At 46.1% G+C, this 20,255-nt stretch overlaps 1 protein-coding gene across 1 annotated transcript in view; it reads right to left on the bottom strand.

Annotated features, from left to right (window-relative positions):
* The window catches only part of PTPRH (protein tyrosine phosphatase receptor type H), a 426,591-nt gene that overhangs the window by 52,315 nt on the left and 354,021 nt on the right, over nt 1-20,255 (bottom strand). Inside the window, exons 12-13 of the mRNA XM_063942825.1 lie at nt 18,839-19,099; nt 10,799-10,883 (exon numbers count right to left, since the gene is read on the bottom strand). Of these exons, the coding sequence (XP_063798895.1) occupies nt 10,799-10,883; nt 18,839-19,099 (346 nt within the window). The remainder of the gene's footprint in view (nt 1-10,798; nt 10,884-18,838; nt 19,100-20,255) is intronic.

Here is a 20,255-nt window from a genome sequence, read left to right as displayed (position 1 = left end):
TCACAGTTAAAGCACTTTATTAGTAAAAGGGTAATCCAAAAAGAAAAACTCTAAAAACCAACAGTAAAACAAGGAAATCATTAGAGTCACACATTAACCAACAGTAAAACAAGGAAATCATTAGAGTCACACATTTACTCCTTTTCTAATTACTATCAGGATCACTGCTAGAAGAAGTCTAATGATGAGGGGATGCTAATTTTTTTATTTAACTTAACATAAATGTAAATATTGTGGTCCATATTACAGAAAAGCTCCACAGCATTGTGGGTAATGATCAGAACCAACGTGCGGGATTCCTCCACAGTTGCGGAAACAGTTGAGTTAGGGTTATACAGTATTTAACAGTAATTAAAGCTAAAGGTTTTTATATGTGTTTTCAACCAAAACTATTACAACTATTTTACTCAATATGCTTAAAAATAAAAAAAAAATATAAAAATGTTATCAATATGTTTAATTCAGACTTTAGGAAAGAAAATATTTGTTGGGTAATTTGTTTAATCATGTACTTAATACCCATTACTGTATGTCAGTGTTGTGCGGTGAGGCAATTGGCTGGGGAAGTATTGTCTAGTATGAGAGTCAGATTTACACACATATGGACATTATACACAGGTGCAGCAGTATATATTGCTGGAAATTTGGTGAGTTTTGATCAGAGATGTGCGGACAAGGTAGGCAGAGTCTCACCTGTCACAGACCAGTATACTATAAAAATTATAATAATAATAATAATACAAAGATATTTATAATAATCTCTATGGATTTTTCATGTCATTTTTATAGTCAAAACTCTGGAGTATACTGGAGTATGACAGGAGAGGCTCTGCATCACCTCACCACATGTCACTGCTGTATATGTACTTTCATAGATTATTAACAGATCCCATTTTATGTCAAATTAATACAACTGTTCTTTTGCATATTAGATGACAAGGTTACATACAATGTCAAATATTTTAAGTGGTTGTAACTTCTTTATGTACTGCCTCTCCCACGTCATATATAGGAGAGAGAGTCACTCCCACAGGCTATTAACAGTAGGTGGACTCCGCTATTTATGTGCATGCAGATGGGGTACGTGCAGTACAGCTGGACTAGAGTGATTCTATTCGATTAGCAAAATGGAGAGCTTTGGTTTGATTGCTACATGGCAGGTGGTGTAATGTATTAATAGGATGTTGTATAAAAGTGACAATGCCTTTACTTCCTGTGGTATGATGTTACTTTGCATGCTTCTCATCTCTGCTGAATCAGACCAGATAGTCCCAATTTGAGGGCCCCATCTCACAGCTCCCATTGTCTGCACTTTTTCCTGACTGTCTACATGTTGGAAGGCATGCTCCATTCACACCAGCGGCGTTTCTAGAGAGGAGGGGACCCGTGTGCAGACTCCGTGTGTGGGCCCCCTCCTCTCCTGTAGCCGTCACTGCCGCTGCTAGCGCTCTCAGAACTGAGACTCTGGCACAGTGCCAGAGTCTACAGCGCATGCGCAGGACTCCGAAAAAAGGCCGCCGCGCAATTTTTCCGGAGTCCCGCTAATGCGCTGTAGCAGGGGCGTAAGTTCATACCAGACGCCCGGAGGCGAAATGGACGATGGTGGCCCCCACCCCCCCACTTTCACTCCCTCTGTCCAGTCAAATAATGACCGCATCTTCACCTCCCCCTGATCACAACTTCACACAACCTCTAGAAAGCTCTCCTACCCCTAAACCATATATCCATGCTCTACTTACGCCAGCTCCACTACTATGTGCGTGTCCACCCATATCCCCTGATGTATGCAATCTCTCTGCCCTATTGTCTTTTGCCCTTTTTTTTTTACAGGTACACACACAGCCACATAACCACATACATACAAATACATGCACACAGCTGCATATATACATATACACAAGCAGATATATATATATATATATATATATATATATGTATATAAAACCACATATACAAACAGCCACATATATGCATATACACACAGTCACATATTGTATATAAATGTATGGACGTCAGACGCCAGCGATTTTCCTCCTTTTTGTTTGAAGCAGCTTCAAGAGATCAAAAATCCAATTAAAAGTAAAATAGATGAAGCGCTAGTAAAACAATGTATATACAATGTGTCCTAATAAGTGTAAAACCTACATTTGTATCAATAAAAAGAATACATTATCAGTATGTCCCAAAAGCAGCAGGAACCATAGACCACACACACACACAAACATACACACATGATTATTCACAGCTGTTTTGGTTAAAAATTGAAAAATATGAAAATAAGAGGAAAAAACATATACAGTATTTGAAAAAAAATGCAGATAAAGAATGAATCAAAAATACTAAGTACGAAAAATGGAAGTGCGCTGCTCCCAGAGATGGTGTAACTGGGACCCCACCATAAATATTCCAAAGATGTTCCAAAAAAGACAAGTGTTTAAAAAATGTACTGGTGAGAGAAAAACTTTCCCTACCTCTCCTTATGATTAAAACCAAAGATGACACACTGTGGGCCGGCCTCATGCAGGTGCCAGACCAGTCTGATCCTATGGAGCCCATTGACTCAGTGCTGGCTGTTGGGTCAGGCGCGTGGCTCCCGGCAGGGGCAGACCTCTGTCTTATGTAGGTACTGTATGAGGTCAGGTGCAGCAACCGGAGCTGGTAATAGGTGAGCCACTTCTCAAGGGCTATTTTACGCAGGGCAGTTTTCACCGGCCGGCAAAAAGACGCAGTTTTTTTGGCCGTGATTACTGGCTTTCACATACAATGGCTTTTTGCCGTGTTGAACGTTTGAGCATGCGCAGTGGCAGCAGCCAGACAGCAGCTGTCCTACTCAGTGGTGAAGATGGCAGTAACATAGCGGCCGTTCCGTGTTCATGCAGTGTATGGAAGGCCTAATGTAGTTATATACACACACAACCACATATATACATATACACACATGCAGCAACATAAAAACATACACAGCCACATATACACACAACCACATATATACAGTACATATACACAACCACATATAAACGTATAATATAGACAACCACAACAATACATATATGTACACACAACCACATATGCATATACATATTCACACACATAACATATGGACAGCCACATACATACATGTACTCAGCCACATATATACATATGCACACACACAACCACAACTATATATATATATATATATATATATATATATATATACGCACACAGCCACATACTGTGTGTGTGTGTGTGTGTGTATGTGTGTGTGTGTATATATATATGTGTACATCCTGACGAAAGGTGCAAATAAAGGCACCTGAAACGTTGATTGAAACTGGCTTGGTGAGCTGTATGATTTTTTCAAAATCCATTGGAGTGCCGCCCATTACATTGTGCTATATATATATATATATGTGTGTATACATATATATATATATATACACACTAACACACACAGCCTATTATACTCTCTTTCTCTGTCCCTGCACCGGCACTCTTCCCTGTCTATCCCCTCTACTCACCCGTTACTCCTCATGCAGACACCGCTTCAGCTGCTGGACATGCCGCTGCATGCGTGAGCTGGCTAGCCGGGGTGTCTGGGGAAGGATCCATGCAGCCGAGGCATCAGGAGGCGGGAGTCAGGCAGCCGAGTGCGAGGGCAGGAGCGGGCAGCCGGGTTGTCAGGGGGCGGGGCCAAGCTGTTGGGTTGTCAGGAGGTGGATACACAGCCGGCAAACAACGTCTACACTTAGGGTAAAGGAAATGCCGCTAGTGAGCGTATGCTGTACGCTCACTGTAAGTGACTGGTGCCCAGAGATGGAAGTGAACCAGAGGCAATGGAGAAGGTGCCCTCTTCATTGCTGTAGCCCGGCGGCAACCGACTCCACTGCCTCCGGGACTTCCGCCACTGCGCTGTAGACTCTGGCACTGTGCCAGAGTCTCAGTGCTGAGAGCGCTAGCAGCGGCGGTGATGGCTACGGGAGAGGAGGGGGCCCACACACAGTCACCGATGGACGCCGGAAAGGTAAGTATAGAAGAAATGGGTGCAGTGTGTGCTGTGTGGGCCGCCTCTGGACCCAGGGGCCCGCGTTCACCGCACACACTGCACCCATTATAGATACGCCAGTGATTCACACTGCTTTGCAAGAGGGAACAGGTACTGTTCTGGTGTGCACAGCACAGAGTGAGAATTTTCAAGTCTGCCCCACTTCACAGAGTTGAAAGTTGGGAGGTACTGTATATATTTCTAGTGTCACTGGCAAGCTTTTGATATTAGATCAACATACATTTCTCTTACGTCCTAGAGGATACTGGAGTCCACATTAGTACCTTGGGGTATAGACGGGTCCACTAGGAGCCATGGGCACTTTAAGAATTTGATAGTGTGGGCTGGCTCCTCCCTCTATGCCCCTCCTACCAGACTCAGTTTAGAAAATGTGCCCAGAGGGTCACACTTAGGGAAGCTCCTGAAGAGTTTTCTGCATTTATTTTCTGTTTGTTGTTTCCAGCCCGTCTGCTTCGTGGGACTTAGGGGGGAGAACACCCTAACTTCCTGAAGAGTTAATGATCACATTTCTCCGCTGACAAGACACTGAGCTCCTGAGGGAGTCATTCGCAAGCCCCACCACGGCGAGCGTACCCTCCCGCCGCACGCCGCAACCCCTAACAGAGCCAGAGGATAGAAGAGTGGTGAGTACAGTGCTGGTGTCCCGGTTAGCGGGTCGCCGGCGGGGATGGCGGCACAAGGGTGGAAGTGCAGCACTGATGCAGGCTGCGCTCCGGGGGCTCAGTAAAGTGATACACTTGGATGTGTCCATGCTGTGAGGCAGGCGAGTTGAGCCACCAATAAAACCCATATCTGGCCATAAACCTAACAGAGGGTTTTAACCCTCTGTTAGTCACAAAAAGCCCTCAGGCCAGTATAAAAAATGTGGGAAGCCGCGCGCCATTATGGGGCGGGGCTTCACTATGAGCGCATCCAGTAGCTCACCAGTGACATTTTACCTCTGCAGCTTGTACTGACAGGATACACAGGGAAGCGCAGCTCCTCCAAAAGGTCTCCAAGCCTCCTCAGCGGTACCAGGGGGTCTTAGCAAGGGGGTGGAGCATTGTTAGAATACTAAGCCCTATTAAGGTGCTTAGTTTGCAACCCAGCTGAGTTTTACTTAAGCTAAAAGGGCGCTGTGTGGCTGGCTCTGGCTTCTGTGTCTCCCTGCGGGCTCTGTGTGGGTTAAAACTGTGTTTTTACTTTCTGTGTGTGTGTGTGTGTGTGTGTGTGTGTCCCTTCCAGTTGCCATGTCCAGGGACTGTGTTTCCTGCACAGCAGCATGTCTGTCCTCCACAGGAGACTCACTACCCTGCACTCAGGATAGTGCACATTCTCAGGACAGTGGAGCTGAACCCCAATGGTTAGATTCCATTAAAGGGATGATATCTACTATTTCTACTCTATTCTTAAGACAGTCTATGGATGACCTGATCAATAGAGATTCAGTTCCCATACCAGTGTCTCAGGTCCCTGCCATTTGCCCACAAAAGCATACTCTGGCCCAGCTCATGCAGGCTGATACTGATGACGATACATCAGACCCAGAGGAGAGTGAGGTGGATGCGACTGGGGGGGATGCTGTCCTGTCACAAGGAATACAGGTTCTGATAGAAGCTATCAGAAATGTACTGCACATTCCTGACAGGGTGGCAGAGGTAGAGGAGGAATCTTATTTTAATGTAAAAAAGAAATCCTCAACAACTTTTCCTGCATCCAAGGAATTGAATGCCCTGTGTGAGGAAACTTGGGCTAATCCTGATAAAAAGTTTTAGATCCCTAAAAGATAGAATACACCCTTTCCCTTTCCTCTGGATGATAGAAAGAAATGGGAAAAGCCGACGATTGTGGACGCATCGGCGTTGAGGGTGTCACGTAAGATAGTCTTACCTGTTCCTGGGGCAGCTTCCTTAAAGGATACACCTGACCGCAAAATTGAGACCACTATCAAATTTTTATACACTGCTGCGGGGGTGGCCCATAGACCCACTATTGCTTGTGCACGGATCACTAGGGCCATTGCTAAGTGGTCAGGTAACCTAATTGTCGAGTTAGATTCCTTACCCAGGGGGGAAATAATTTTACTCCTACAGCATATTCAGGACTCTGCTAACTTTATGGTGGAGGTCATAAAGGAAATTGGTTTGCTCAAGGCACGCACCACTGCCATGGCAGTGTCAGCACGCAGGGGCTTGTGGTTACACCAGTGGACTGCGGATGCAGATTCAAGGAAAGGTGTGGAAAGCCTACCATTCACAGGTGAGGCCTTTTTTGGAGATGAACTGGATAAGTGGATATCCAAGGCTACGGTGGGTAAGTCTACATACCTTCCTTCCGCAGCACCCCCAGCTAGGGAAACCTACTCTGCTCCAACTCTGCAGTCCTTTTGGCCAGCAAAATTTAAAAACAAACCCAAGGGATCTTCTACAGCTTTCAAAGGCAATACAGGTAAACCCAGAAAACCTGCAGCTGCAGGTTCTCAAGAACAGACCTTCGGATCTGCTTCCTCAAAGCCTTCAGCATGACAGTGGACAACACTGCCTGGAAGACAGGTAGGTGGGAGCCCGGTTACGTTATTTCAGTCACATTTGGCCAACATCTTGCCAGGATCCCTGGGTAACAGACCTTATCACCTAGGGATACAGACTGGAGTTTCAGGAACTTCCACCTCACAGATTCTTCAAATCAGGCTTACCAGCTTCTCCAGAAGCAAGTATGACTTTACAGACAGCCATTCAAAAACTGGTACAGACTCAGGTTATTGTCCAAGTTCCACCTCAACTACAAACCAAGGGTTATTACTCCAACCTGTTTGTGGTTCCGAAACCGGACGGTTCAGTAAGGCCCATTTTAAACCTCAAATCACTGAACCCGTACTTGCGGGTGTTCAAGTTCAAGATGGAGTCTCTGAGAGCGGTGATCTCAGGTCTGGAGGAAGGGGAATTTCTGGTGTCTCTGGACATCAAGGAAGCGTATCTTCATATTCCGATTTGGCCGCCTCATCAGGCTTATCTACGGCTTGCACTACAGTACTGTCACTACCAGTTCCAGGCACTGCCATTTGGCCTCTCCACGGCACCAAGGGTATTTACCAAGGTGATGGCAGAGATGATGTTTCTCCTCCGCAAGCATTGTCCTCTCAACCTGGCTACTCCAGGATCACGGGTGGATTCTACACCTATCAAAATCCCACCTGGAACCAACTCAGAGGCTTCCGTTCCTGTGGATGATACTAGATACGGAGGTATAGAAGGTATTCCTTCCATTGGAAAAGGCATTGGTAATCCAGTCGATGGTGCAGGATGTTCTCAAGCCAACCCGGATATCAGTGCATCTATGCATCTGCCTTCTTACGAGGATCTGCAGTACGGAAAGGTTTCATGTGAGGCACATCCAGCTGGATCTGTTGGCCAAATGGTCCGGATCGCCTCTTCATATGCACCAGAGGATAGGTCTGTCGCCAAAAGCCAGGATTTCTCTTCTATGGTGGCTTCAGACTTCTCACCTGACCGAGGGTTGAAGGTTCGGGATTCAAAATTCGATTCTGCTGACCACAGACACAAGCCTCAGAGGTTGGGGAGCGGTCACCCAGGGGGAACAGTTCCAAGGAAAATGGTCAAGTCAAAAATCCATTATTCCGATCAACGTTCTGGAACTAAGGGCCATATACAACACCCTTCTACGGGCAGCACATCTTCTTCAAGATCACGCCATTCAGGTTCAGTCGGACAATGTGACGGCAGTAACGTACATAAGCCGACAGGGCGGAACGAAGAGCAGGGCTGCGATGTCAGAGGTAACAAGAATTGTCCTCTGGGCAGAAAGACACGCAGTGGCGCTGTCAGCAATCTTCATTCCGGGAGTAGACAACTGGAAAGCAGACTTCCTCAGCAGACACGACCTCTACCCAGGAGAGCGGGGCCTTCACCCGCAGGTGTTCGAGTCCTTAACACGTCGGTGGGGGATTCCACAGATAGACATGATGGCCTCTCATCTCAACAAGAAGCTAAAGCGGTATTGTTCCAGGTCGAGGGACCCACAAGCAGTGGCGGTGGATGCTCTGGTGACTCCATGGGTCTAGCAGATGGTTTATGTGTTCCCACCTCTTCCATTGATCCCAAGAATTCTCAAAAGAATAAAAAGGGAAAAGGTTCAAGCAATTCTCATTGCTCCGGATTGGCCAAGAAGGGCCTGGTACGCGGATCTACTGGAGATGCTCCTAGAGGACCCGTGGCCTCTGCCTCTTTGAGATGATCTTCTACAACAGGGGCCGTTCGTCTATCACAACTTACCATGGCTACGTTTGACAGCATGGAAGTTGAGTGTCAAATTCTAGCCCGGAAAGGGATTCTGGACAGGGTTATTCCAACCCTGATCCAAGCCAGGAAAGGGGTAACATCTAAACATTACCACAGTATTTGACAAAAATATGTCTTGTGGTGTGAAAACAGGAAATTTCCTGCAGTGGAATTTCAACTGGGACGTTTTCTCCTTTTTCTGCAGTCAGGAGTGGATGTGGGCCTATGTTTGGGCTCCTTGAAAGTCCAGATTTCGGTCTTGTCCATTTTCTTCCAGAAACAATTGGCTTCCCTCCCCGAGGTTCAGATGTTCTTGAAGGGTGTTCTGCACATCCAACTGCCCTTTGTGCCTCCCACGGCACCTTGGGATTTTAACGTTGTATTGCAGTTTCTGCAATCGAACTGGTTTGAACCTTTACAGGAGGTTGACATTAAGTTTCTTACGTGGAAGACTGATACACTGTTGGCCTTAGCTTCCGCAAGGCGTGTTTCCGAACTGGGGGCGTTGTCTCACAAAAGCCCCTGTCGGATTTTTCATGAGGATAGAGCTGAACTCAGAACTCGTCAGCAATTTTTTCCTAAGGTGGTGTCTGTGTTTCACATCAACCAACCTATTGTGGTTCCGGTGCTTACTGACACCTCTGCTACCTCAAAGTCCTTGGATGTTGTGAGGGCTTTGAAGATCTACGTGAAGAGGACAGCTCGTCACAGAAAATCTGACTCGCTGTTTGTTCTCTATGATCCCAATAAAATTGGGTGTCCTGCTTCAAAGCAGTCTATTGCTCGCTGGATCAGGCTTACTATCCAGCATGCTTATTCTACGGCAGGATTGCCGGTTCCTAAAGTACAGGCCCACTCAACTATGTTGGTGGGTTCTCCCTGGACGGCTGCCTGGGGTGTCTCGGCTTTACAGCTCTGCCTAACGGCTACTTGGTCAGGATCAAACACATTTGCTAAGTTCTACAAGTTTGAAACTTTGGCATCTGAGGGCCTTCAGTTTGGTCAATCAGTTCTGCAGGAACTTCAGCACTCTCCCACCCAGTTTGGGAGCTTTGGTACATCCCCATGGTACTAATGTGGACCCCAGTATCCTCTAGGACGCAAAAGAAAATAGGATTTTAATTACCTACCGGTAATTCCTTTTCTCGTAGTCCATAGAGGATACTGGGCGACCGCCCAGTGCTTCATGTTTCCTGCCCTGTTACTTTATTAAGTAATGTTGTTGGTTCAGCTGTTGCTGTTCCTGTTCAGGTTTGGTTAGCATGGCTTTCCCCCTGTTTGTGTGTGCTGGTTCGAATCTCACCAATGTTCTGCTACATCCTTCCTCAGAATATGTCCGCCTCCCCGGGCACAGTTTCTAGACTGAGTCTGGTAGGAGGGGCATAGAGGGAGGAGCCAGTGCACGCTATTAATTTCTTAAAGTGCCCAAGGCTCCTAGTGGACCCGTCTATACCCCAAGGTACTAATGTGGACCCCAGTATCCTCTACGGACTACGAGAAAAGTATTTAGCAGTAGGTAATTAAAATCCTATTTTTATGAGCTTGAATCTGAGTTGCACTCAGTCCACACACAATTACTAAGTTCACGTAAGTAATTATTTGCAACCATGCAGTTCTTAAGATCCCTACAACACATGCATAACAGAGTGTATGCACAAAATTGTAGTTGTGATTCATTCAGGTGGTACAAAAATGTTGCGGAAAAGTGATGAGCATTCCATGCTGGTGGCTAGCAGTGCACGCAAAAATGTGCCGTTCATTGGGTATAATATGGGAGTGTTGCAGGAATCTCACTGCGAGTAGCTGCATTTCCAGATGCACAGCCACAAGATTAGAAGGCCATCATTATGGGTTCACTACGGCTGGCCGGCGGTCGGGCTCCCGGCGACCAGCATCCCGGCGCCGGTAGCCCGACCGCCGGCTTACCGACAGCTTGGCGAGCGCAAATGAGCCCCTTGCGGGCTCGCTGCGCTCGCCACGCTACGGGCACGGTGGCGCGCTACGCGCGCCACACTATTTTATTCTCCCTCTATGGGGGTCGTGGACCCCCACGAGGGAAAATAATTGTCGGTATGCCGGCTGTCGGGCTCCCGGCGCCGGTATACTGAGCGCCGGGAGCCCGACCACCGGCAAACAGAAGACCACCCCATCATTATATAGAGAGATGCAACATAAGGCTGGTGAAATTTTTGATGGTGCAGTCGATGGTGGCGTCTAAGGATGCACCAATTGGTATTACAGCGTGCACAGGATATAATAGTGTGTGTCTCAGTCCTTGCACAGTTAGCTGTATGGATGTACACAAGGGAAGGAGTTTGTGGGCCATTTGTATATAAACTTGCAGACGGGCGATCGCCAATAAATGCTGCTGCTTGCACTTTTGTGTGCGACTCAGAATCAGCTGTAAAGTTTTAGTCTCCCTGTAAAATTTGTAAAATCTATTTTTAAAAAATAGTTTGATAAATCAATGTCTTACCTTCTCTTCTTCATAACGAAAAATACAATAAGTCCAATGAGTAGAAGAAATAACAAAACACCAAATATTGCCCCAACAATAACTCCTGGTGATGAAAAAGAAAATGAGTGAGCAAATTGTGGAGAACTCCCAAACAGCCACTTCCGAGTCCCATGTATAAGACTGGTCAGATACAGAGAAATGTCTGCATCATTATACATTCACCGTACATATTAATAGGTGTTAACACTTTGTTGTATTTGTACCTGCTACATAAAGAAACTGAGTTAGGCTCTATGTTAATAACTTATTGATGATAAGTATATTACTGTGTTTATTAGGCACAGAGGGTTAAACAGAGATAGGCAATTACCAGTAACTCATATACTTGGCAGTAAATCGGTGGACTTTAGCTGGTGAACTGGATCCCCCACTATGCATAAAGTAGAGCTGAAATTAAGCTGTTTAGCATTGTTAGGTGCTATAAATCTTTATAGTATTCAGTATACATTTACATAGTTGATTAAACAGCAATCCCAGGAGTGTCACTATAAAAGGAGATTTATGGTAGACTTACCATTGTTAAATCTCTTTCTGCGAGGTACACTGGATTCCACCAACAGGCTAAAGCTTGGACTGTTCCCAGGATGCACTGCACTGCCTCCTCTATAGCCACGCCTCCAGACACTGGAGCTCAGTTTTGTTAACCAGTCCAATGCAGAAGCAGGTAAGAGAGATGGTAGATGTTAGTCACATAGAACCACATTTTCACGTCAGGAGAAGGGACTAGCGGCTAATGCCATACAAACCCAAAGAAGTTAAGTGCGTCAGGGTGGGCGCCCTGTGGAATCCAGTGTACTTCGCAGAAAGAGATTTAACAATAAAACTACCATAAAACTCCTTTTCTGCAGCGGGGTACACTGGTATTCCACAGGGAATAACATTGGGGATATCTTAAAGCAGTTCCTTATGGGAGGGGATGCACTGTAGCAGGCACAAGAACCCGCCGTCCAAAGGAAGCATCCTGGGAGGTGGAAGTATCAAAGGCATAGAACCTGATGAACGTGTTCACTGAGGACCACTTAGCCGCCTTGCACAATTGTTCTAGGGATGCGCCACGGCGGGCCGCCCAAGAAGGTCCAACAGACCGAGCAGAATGGGCCTTGATAGTAGCAAGAGCTGGAATTCCAGCCTGTACATAAGCTTGTGCAATCACCATTCTAATCCATCTGGCCAAGGTCTGCTTATTTGCAGGCCCGCCACGTTTGTGAAAATCAAAAAGGACAAAGAGAGAATCAGATCTCCTAAGAGAGGCGGGTCTCTTCACATAAATATATACGGAGAGCCCGTACCACATCCAAAGACCGTTCTTTGGAGGACAAAGCAGGAGAGATAAAGGCCGGAACCACAATCTCTTGGTTAAGGTGGAAAGACGACACCACCTTAGGCAGATAACCAGGGCGAGTTCTAAAAACCGCACCGTCACGGTGAAAAATCAGAAGGGTGACCAACAGGATAAGGCACCCAAGTCTGAAACCCTTCTAGCAGAGGCAATAGCCAGCAAAAATAAAACCTTAAGTGTAAGCCACTTAAGGTCCACAGACTCAAGAGGCTCAAACGGAGACTCTTGTAGGGCATCCAGAACAAATCCCAAGGAGCCACAGGAGGAACATAGGGAGGTTGAATCCGTAAAACACCCTGAGTGAAAGTATGAACGTCAGGCAAAGTCGCAATTTTTCTCTGAAACCATACCGACAAGGCTGAATTATGAACCTTGATGGAGGCCAGACAAAGGCCGAAGTCCAGGCCCTGTTGCAGAAAAACCAAGAGTTTGGCAGTACTGAACTTGCATGCATCATAATTCTTAGCCGCACACCAGGTGAAGAAAGAATTCCAGACCCTATAATAAATCCGAGCCGAAGCCGGTTTACGGGCTTTCAACATAATTTGAATGACCGCCTCAGAAAATCCTTTGGCCCTCAGAACTGAAGCTTCAAGAGCCACGCCGTCAAAGCCAGTCGGGCCAGATCCTGGTAGACACAAGGGCCCTGAACGAGGAGGTATGGACGTTGCGGAAATAGAAGAGGATGCTCTATCGAGAGACCCTGCAGGTCTGAGAACCAATGCCGTCTGGGCCACGCTGGAGCGATTAGAAGTAGTAATCCTCCTTCTTGCTTGAACTTCCTTATTACCCTGGGCAGGAGTGACACGGGAGGGAACACATATGGCAGCCAAAAGATCCATGGAATTGTCAGTGCGTCCACGAACGCTGCTTGAGGATCCCTTGTCCTTGCTCTGAAGACTGGAACCTTGTGATTGTGTCGAGACGCCATCAGGTCTACATCTGGTAGGCCCCCCTTGTCCACTAGGAGTTGAAAGACTTCCGGATGAAGGCTCCACTCTCCGGCGTGTATGTCCTGATGACTGAGGAAGTCCGCTTCCCAGTTGAGGACCCTGCCAATATGGCTGGCAGATGGCGTTCCGCCTATAGAAGAATCTTTGACACTTCCATTATTGCCATGCGGCTTCGAGTGCCGCCTTGATGATTTATGTACGCCACCGTGGTGGCGTTGTCTGACTGTACTTGAACAGGCCTGTTCTGTACCAGAGGCAGGACCAGTTTTAGAGCATTGAACACTGCCCACAACTCCAGAATGTTTATCGGAAGGAGAGATTCCTCCCTGGTCCACCGACCTTGAAGAGAGTGTTGCTCCAACACTGCGCCCCAACCCTGCAGACTGGCATCCATCGTTAGGAGGACCCAGTTGGAGATCCAGAAGGGATGACCCCTGCTCAATCGTTGGTCCTGGAGGCACCAGCTCAGAGACAGACGAACTTCCGGAGTCAAGGAAATCATGTGAGACCTGATCCGGTGAGGCAGGCCGTCCCACTTGGAAAGGATTAACCTCTGCAGAGGGCGAGAATGAAATTGAGTGTACTCTACCATGTCGAAAGCCGACACCATCGCCTAGTACTTGCATTGCCGAGTGTATCGATACACGGTGGCGAGAGAGGAAGCATCCTTCCTGTTCTGGAGTTTCAGGATCTTCTCCGGAGATAAGAACAACCGTTGGTTGTGTGTGTGTCTAGTAACGCCCCCAGGTGTATCATGCTCTGAGCAGGAACCAGCGGGGATTTCTTCTAGTTGATGAGCCACCCGTGGGCTTGCAGGGTTTGGACCGTCAGCTCCAGATGATGGAGAAGAACCTCTGGGGAGTTCGCCAGGATCAACAATTCGTCCAGATATGGCAGGATCCTGATACCCCGACGGCGTTGAAGGGCTGTCATGACGCCATGACCTTGGTGAAAATTTGCGGAGCCGTAGTCAGTCCAAAATGTAAGGCCTGGAATTGATAATGTAGGTTGCCAATAGCAAATCGCAGATATTACTGATGCGACATGGCAATAGGTATATGTAGGTAAGCATCCTGAATGTCCAGGGATACCATATAGTCCTTGGGCTCCAAAGCCAGAACAATAGAGCGAAGAGTTTCCATACGGAATTTAGAAACCTTCACAAATTTGTTCAAAGACCTGAGGTTGAGAATGGGCCGTGAGGTTCCATTTGGTTTCGGAACTAGGAACAGCGTTAAATAGTACCCCCTGCCTCTCTGAGCCAGAGGCACCAGCACTATCACTCTTGTTTCCAGGAGGGATTGTACCACCAAATGTAGAGTTTTTGCTTTTAACGGATTCGAAGGGATATTTGTTGAGCAAAACTGGCGAGGGGGATGTTTCTTGAAAGAGATGGCATATCCGTGAGTGACGACTTCCCTCACCCAGGCATCTGAAGTTGTCTGTAACCATACCTGGGCGATCCGCAGAAGTCTGACCTCCCACCCTGGGGTCCCCCAGGGGGAGGCCCGCGCCATCATGCAGCAGGCTTGTCTGGTTTGGAAGCAGGCTGACGGGCAGACCAGGAGCGTTTAGGTTTGGGCTTAGAGGTTTTGGAAGTGGGAGCCTGTTTCGGGTACACCTGACCCTTTGCTTTACTTGGAGGTCGAAAGGAACAAAAGGTGGTACTTTTAGCCTTCGGAGCCGAAGGATTAGTACTCGGCAGACATGCAGTTTTAGCAGACGCTAAGTCAGCAACAATCTTGTTCAGATCTTCCCTAAAAAGGATGTTTCCCTTAAAAGGGATCACCTCCAAGGTCTGTTTAGAGTCCAGATCCACAGACCAGGACTGCAACCACAGAATCCGGCAAGCCAGAATGGACGTAGTAGATGCTTTGGCTGCCAGTACACTGGCATCATAGGCTGCCTCCTGTATGTAATGAGAGGCCGTGGTAATATATGAAAGACACTGTCTGGTATTATCAGACAAAAAAAGAAGGTAGCTCTGCTTCAACTTCTTGAACCCAGGCTTTCAATAGCTTTTGCAGCCCAAGAAGCCGCTATAGTAGGTCTATGCACAGCACCCGCAAGTGTGTAAATAGACTTCAAGCAACCCTCCACACGCTTATCCGTCGGTTCCTTCAGATAGGTGATGGTAGTGACAGGCAGAGTAGAAAACACCACCAGACGTGCCACATGTGAGTCCACCAGAGGTGGTGTTTCCCAATTTTTACTTAACTCTGCAGCGAGGGGATAACTAAATGGTCAGAATGTGGCAAAACTAATTTAGTAACCTTCTGACGTTTGAACTTATCAGGTTCCTTAGACGTATCTGGAGGTTCAGTATCATCATCGATCTTAAGAATCAGTTTGATAGCCTCCAAGAGGTCAGGAACATCCACCTGTGTTGTAGATTCCCCATCAGAAGCATCTGAATCAGTGTCTGATGGGTCAGTATATATACGCCATCTTCATCGGATGAAGTATCTGAAGCATGCGTGTATTGTGAGGAAGAAACGGCCCGCTTAGATGACCCTTTGGTCCTAGGGGGGGCGAGGGTCAGGCTTTTGTTTAACCAAGGACTGATTTAACTGCTGTAACAGAGTCGACAGAGAATCCACCCATGGTGGATTTACTACAGGGACAATACATGATTGTACAGGCACAGGAGGTCCCACAGAGGGTGCAAATCTCGTTACTAGCGTAGTCAGTAAATTAGAAAAAGCAGCCCAAGGTGTGCCACCGGTGCTGCAGGCTGACCGAGTGGTACAGAACCCCCAACACCTGGACCCTCAGCTGGAATATTTTCCTCAGATAAATCTGCGGCATCAGCACTGCATGACACAGGATCAGCCACGGATCTCCCGCCCTGTGACTCAGACATTATTGGATAATGTAGCGCTAGGACGTAACATTACAATATAGCCAGACACAGTACCTGACAAAAAAAACCTGTGGAGTGTGACTGCAAATGCAGATCACAAACAGAGGATTTAAGTGGTATATGGTGACTGAAATACACAGAGAAAAATACCAAACAGTATATCCTGTGAAACACTATATACAGTATATAAGACCCTGATGCACTTAGCCCCCGTCAGTGTACAGAATATAGGGATAGCAATATGTGTGAGATACACGGAATAGGAACCACACAGCAGCTATTGGCACACACAGTCACATATACAATGCAGAAATTATTACAAACAACAATAAAACTGCACTGGACTAGCAATACTAAGTAAAGCTATGTATGTATACAGATATAACAATGCACAGTAATGTATATCGCAGGATACTTGTACTAAATATCCCTATAGTTATGCACTTGTTCTTAACTAACACTGTCTAAACGACATGTAGAATACTTAAGTGTCCTGTATATGCACAGCGCTGATGAGGCAGGTGGCTTTACAGAAGAGACAGTGCCCAGCAGACCCAGAATTAGCGCAGCTCTGTGTAATGACGCCCAAACGCTGACAGGGAGTGAGGGAGAGAGAGAGATGAAGCTCCAGGGCAGGAACATCTGCTGTAGATGGCGCCTGGGGCTGGGGGAGGGGCTAAAGATCAGAGCCTTATCCCCTCTGCTGGACTTCACCACCGGGTACTATGGAGCCTACACTAAACGGATTTTAGTAAATCCGACCTGTGCTCCTTGCCCTGGTGGATATAGTGGGGTCCTTGCACGGCCACAGTGTCCACGGCAGTGGTGCGGCCCATCTCCGGAGACCGCGACTGGATCGCAATTTCGGCGGGTTCAGCCTGGGGGACCCTCTTATCTCCTCCCTATCATGTGGCCACGCGATCCTGGAGAGCAGCGGTGGTATGTGTGCCTGAAGGGATCGGAGTGCCTCCGCTGTAAGTACCCAGCAACCAGGGCGCGGGAGTATACAGTGCTGATGGGGGAGGTGAGGGATCCGCAGCACGATATGTCAGTATGACATATAGCACCAAGTGCCTATGCTGCTGCCCTTGAAGTGTTCTTTCTTGTCAGAAAAGCTATTTTCAGGGCTGCCTAGTGCAGTCCTCCCTGTTAGCTGCCTGCACTGGAGGCGGGGATATAGAGGAGGCGGTGCAGTGCATCTTGGGAACAGTCAAAGCTTTAGCCTATTGGATCCAACTCTACACCCCGATGTTCTTCCCTGTGGAATACCAGTGTACTCCGCTGCAGAAACCCAGATTACAGTAACTCCCATAGCTATAAAACAATAAAAATACCTTAACACTTCCATCTGGAGCTGTTATGTCAGCTCTGGGGTAGAGAAACTGTTGTAAAATGTAACATATTTATTGCTGTATTTACATGACTTATTTCTATATTAATTGACCATCTGCATTGTTATTGCTAATGTAATATTTCAATGTTTACTTTTAATGTTCAGTGCTGAAAGTAGGGTGGTACGGAGCACCATTAAGAAATATGGTGGTGGTACTCAGTACCACCTGCCCACCACTGGGGCATAATTTATAAGGGGCATTTTTGTGTGTGGGGCATTAAATGGTGTCAGTGGCATAACTGTGTGTGGCATAATATGTAATAGGCATTACGGTGTGTGGTATAAAATGTAATGCATTGCGGTGTGTGATGGGCATTACGGTGTTTGGCATAATGTGTAAGGGGCATTATGGTGTGTGGCATAATGTGGCCATTCTCCTATTGTCATGTAGCCACTCCCCTAGTTTTGTGTGGCCACGCCCATTTTTTTACTATCAGTACTACTAAGAAAAACTTTCTACTTGCACCACTGCTGCTACATGATTGTTTGCCTATGTATATTATTTGTATAATTGACCAAAGAAAACATATTTATAGAATCCCCAAATATCTATTAGTTCTAGATTAGAGGTTCCCAAACACAGTCAATAAGGCACCCTAACGATCCAGGCTTTAAGGATAACTAAACTTGGGCACAGGTGACTCATTTAATACCTCAATCAATTTGATTTAACCATCTGTGCTCAGCCGTGGATATCCTTAAAACCTGGATTGTTAGAGGGCCTTGAGGACCACGTTTGGGAATCACTGGTCTAGATATAGAAACAGAAATAAGAACAAATGCAAACATACCATAAACTAGAGAAAATTAAACATATTAAAAAAAGATAAAATAAACAGGAGAAAATACACATCTTGGGGACATATTTATATCATACTTGCCTACCTGACCCTCTCCATGAGGGAGAAAATGCTCTGTTCCTGGACTTTCCTGGTAATGTATGATTGCCATCACCTGTGGTGAGCTAGTTAATTGATAAGAAAGGTGTTTCACCACAGGTGATGGCAATCATACATTACCAGGAAAGTCCAGGAACAGAGTATTTTCTCCCTCATGGAGAGGGTCAGATAGGCAAGTATGGAGTGCACATACATAAAGCATACCTCCCAACATGACCCTATCCAGGAGGGACACAATGCTCTGCTTCTGGACTTTTTTCTTAATTTATGATTGCCGGCACCTGTGCTGAACAGGTAAATGGATTAGAAAGGTGTTTCAGCACAGGTGATGGCGATCATAAATTAAGAGAAAAATCCAGAAGCAGAGCATTCTGTCCCTCCTGGAGAGGGTCATGTTGGGAGGTATGATAAAGTCTGTATTTTTGTGTATTCATACAAACAACAAAAGCCTGTATTTTTCTACCAAATCTTATGTTTCCCAGTTTAGCGGTTTACAAAGTGTAGTTGTTATGAATAGCCAAATTTTAAATAATGGGACATGCTCACTGTACCTGTACTGTCAGTGCTGCACGATATCACAGTACCATTAGATGTCTTTTGCATAGCCACAGTCTTGATGCTTATTACGTAACTATTAGCAGGTTGCAAATTTGATATTATCACATCGTTAGTACAGCTGCTGGTGTTTATGTTGTTTTTGCTGTTGACCAAAACTTCAAATGAAGTATAGTTTCCATTGGGACATGTAAATGTCACTTTTATCTGGTACCCATCCACCTTATAGCAGTAAGGGCTTGTGACAGGATCAGGTTCTGAAAAAGAGAACATACAAATTATTATTATTATTATTAGTAGTAGTAGTAGTAGTAGTAGTAGTAGTATGTTTTCTTTATATACATCCCCAATCAGTAGCAGCCACTGCCCCAGAGAAGCTTACAATTCAATTTTCCTAACAATGACAGACAAAGGCAAAGTAGTGCCCTTAATAAGGAGCCAATGAATCTACCCATGCAAACATTCGGCCAATGATATAATTTAAATATTTTTATTCTAACTATATTTATTTGTTTATTTGGGTAGATCTTCTTTATTGTTTAGCAGTGGTAAATAAAATACCAATATTGATGCAATGTTCTTCTCGCATGCTGTATTTCACCCCACATAGCACACGCCTGTGTGAGACATAAGCATTGACCTGTAAATGCGTGCTTTACGGTGGGTACACACTAGGCGATGTGCTCAGTGTGTCCCCCTCCTGGGCCAGGCTGCCCTACGCTGGGCATACACACTGTGTGATATTGCTAGCGATATCGCACAGTGATGTCATGCTGCGGCTGGCCGGAGCATGCAACTTTGGACGATGAGTCCAAATTGAGCTGCATGCACGACCGAGACCGAGGGTTGTTAACGACCTGCGGGGCCGCGCATTGCTCATCGTTTACAGTGTACACACTAGTCGATATAGTAAACAACGTCACTCAGGAAGGGTCAAAATCCTTTACTCGATTAGTGTGTACGGGACTTTACTCTTATTTGTAACTGGAGTGTTTTTGTATTTAGAATTCTAGAATAATTTTGAATGAATGTTTCAGACTTACGTTTAATTCTATAGACCATAAACAAGCAACTGCTAAACCAGAAAACACAATATACTAAATAATATTGTACTGCACACCTTTTAATACTTTTTTTTTAACATTGTCAGCTGTGAGAGTTATTTTAATAACTTCCACTATTAGTACTATAAGTACTATTGTACTCTTCCTTCCAATTATATACCTTGTCCATCGTCTGCCTTCCCATTAGGAATGTCCATCCCGGGCAATTATTTCAATCCCGTGTATCGGGATTGAAAAATGGTCAATCCCGGGATTCCCGGGATACACGGGATTGGCTTTTACCAATGTAGCTGCCCCCTTGCCCCGCACACATAACTCACCATACATCCGGGGGGCGGGCAGGTGGGAA

The sequence above is a fragment of the Pseudophryne corroboree genome, chromosome 10, assembly GCF_028390025.1.
Source record: "Pseudophryne corroboree isolate aPseCor3 chromosome 10, aPseCor3.hap2, whole genome shotgun sequence".
Classification (NCBI taxonomy): Eukaryota; Metazoa; Chordata; class Amphibia; order Anura; family Myobatrachidae; genus Pseudophryne; species Pseudophryne corroboree.
The sequence above is the reverse complement of the archived record's forward strand: the minus strand, read 5'-3'. Positions and strand labels throughout refer to the sequence as shown.